The sequence below is a fragment of the Charadrius vociferus genome, unplaced genomic scaffold (assembly GCF_000708025.1).
Source record: "Charadrius vociferus isolate BGI_N301 unplaced genomic scaffold, ASM70802v2 scaffold1511, whole genome shotgun sequence".
In the NCBI taxonomy this organism is placed as follows: Eukaryota; Metazoa; Chordata; class Aves; order Charadriiformes; family Charadriidae; genus Charadrius; species Charadrius vociferus.
In genome coordinates this window covers 40,975-43,131 of record NW_009646686.1, presented here as the reverse complement: position 1 = coordinate 43,131, position 2,157 = coordinate 40,975, and the positions used below count along the sequence as shown (strand labels likewise).

Genomic DNA, 2,157 nt, shown 5'->3' with positions numbered 1-2,157 from the left:
CCCGGGGGGGGAGCGGGGTGCTGCAGGAATGGGGTGCCACCGAAACGGGGCACCGCCAAAAACGGGGTGCCACCTCCGCTCCTACCTCAGCTTCCCGATGAAGTTCTCTCCCCCCCGCGACAGGTCGGTGGGGTCGATGGAGATGAGGTAGTTGGAGGTTTTGCTCTTCTTACGCTTCCTCCCAGCGAGGAGGAAGACCTGGGGGGGTGGTGGGGCCATGTGGGGATGGGGCATCGGCATCGCCGCCGCTGTCCCCGGCTCGCCCCCCCCCCCGTCCGGCCCAACAGGTCACGGCCATGACCTTGCACAAGTCATGGATCATCTTCAATCCCCAAAACACCAAGGGAGCCGTGGGATGTGGGAGTCAGAGCCCAGCCCGGCATTAGCGAGGCTCTCCGGCTCATCGTCCCAGGTACCATCGACACGAGGCATTTCCCAAGAGGAATGGGAGGGGAGCAGCCCCCTCCAGGACCCACCACCACGGTGGGATGCAGGTGGGCACCCCCCCAAAGCCCTGAGGGTGCTCCCCGGGGTGGGTGCAGAGCCCCGGGGGTCTCCATACCCCCACTCCATCTCACCTTCTTCTCGTTATCCAAGTGGAGGTAATAGGTGGGGTAAAGCCCCCGGTCCATCCCTTTCTTGTCCCGTGTCACCCGGCACTTGATGGTCACTCCCTGCGGCGCCGGTCGCAGCACGAACTCCTCCAGGTTGTCCACTTCGATGACGGGCGACGGGGGCCTCTCCTCCTTCGTCTGCAACACGTGGTGGCTTTGGTGGTGGCCCCAAAGCCAAACCTGCCAAAATCTCCCCTCCTTTCCCAGCTAATCGCCCCTTGTTCCCGACCTCCCCCCAGGCTGCGGCTCTGCAACCGGTGGCTTTAGGGACGGTGCTGCAGCGGGTCCCCCGGGGGAATGCTCCAGCCCCCCCTCCCCGACCCACTCTGCGTCCCCAAGGAGACCCCTGCAGCTCTGGGGTGGGGGGTGGGGGGGTCATACCTTCTTTGATTTTTTCCCTTTGCCCTTCTTGTTGGAGTTTTTCTGCGGGGTCTCCGGGGTCTCCTCCTCGCTCTCGGCTGCTTTGGGAGGAGCTGCGGGCAGGAATGGGCAGGGGCACAGGGGGGGGAAGACCCTGACTCTGCCAAACCCCAAAACCGAGCTCAGCATAGACCCACGGCATCTCCATCGATCATAACCCCGTTCTCCATCGCCAGGCTCCCCCACACTCCCTCGAGCCCCTCTGGCACCCTCCACCCTCCATCGCATCGCCGGTGCCGGGCTCTCACCTTTCTTTTTGCTTTTCTTCTCCTTAGGGGGGTCCCCACCAGTCTGGAAGAGGGACGCCGGGTTTTTCTTCTTCTCGGACCTGATGGGTTTGGTGCTGGAGTCAGAATCGTCCTCCTCATCGCTGCTGGTGGCGGCTGGGGGGGGACATGGGGGACGCTGTCACACGGCACTGGGTACTGCTGTTTTGGGGTGATGCCATGGGGCAGCGGGACTGGGTGCCGCCCCTCCACTTGCCCCGTACCTTTCTTCTTGCTTTTCTTCTCCTTCTTCTCCCCGTTCACCTGGAACATGGACATGGACTCCTTCTTGGTGCTTTTGGCAGATTTGGCTTTGCCGTCGGGGTCACTCTTGTCTCCTGGTAGGACGGAGGAGCCAATGAGTGACCAGACAGAGGTGACAGGGGACAGGGAGGTGGCAAGGTGGGGGCAGCAAGAAGGGGTGAGCTGGGGGGCGATTGCACAGGGAGGGGGCGATCGCCCCGCAGCCCCTTGAGCCCCCCGGGACAGCAGTGGGGATGGGATGTAGGTGGTCCCCTCGTCCCAGCAAGGTTGGGATGGATGCAAGTGGCAATGGGGCCAGGCTCCAGCTGTCCCCGTCCCCCGGGCTCTCACCCTTTGGCTTCATCTTCTTCTCCCGGCTCTCACCCGAGGGCGGCTCTTTGGGCAGCTTCTTCTTGAGCTTTTTCGGCGGGTCTTTATTTTCCACCTCCTCTTCCTCCTCCTCATCCTCTGAGTCCTCGGCTGGCTCTGCCCGAAGGGGACATCGTGGCATCAGCAACACGATGGCCTCTTGCACCGGGGACCCTCAGCCCCGTGCTCTGCGAGAAGGGACCCTCCGTCGGCAGCGCCGGCCGGCGTGGGGACCCATCCTCGCC

The 2,157-nt window shown here is 63.7% G+C and overlaps 1 protein-coding gene across 1 annotated transcript in view; it reads right to left on the bottom strand.

Moving 5' to 3' along the window:
- Positions 1–2,157, bottom strand: part of FKBP5 (FK506 binding protein 5) — a gene marked incomplete at its 5' end in the record, with an annotated part of 25,801 nt that overhangs the window by 3,143 nt on the left and 20,501 nt on the right. Inside the window, 6 exon segments of the mRNA XM_009889277.1 lie at positions 86–198; positions 579–752; positions 996–1,087; positions 1,283–1,404; positions 1,518–1,638; positions 1,895–2,023. Of these exon segments, the coding sequence (XP_009887579.1) occupies positions 86–198; positions 579–752; positions 996–1,087; positions 1,283–1,404; positions 1,518–1,638; positions 1,895–2,023 (751 nt within the window).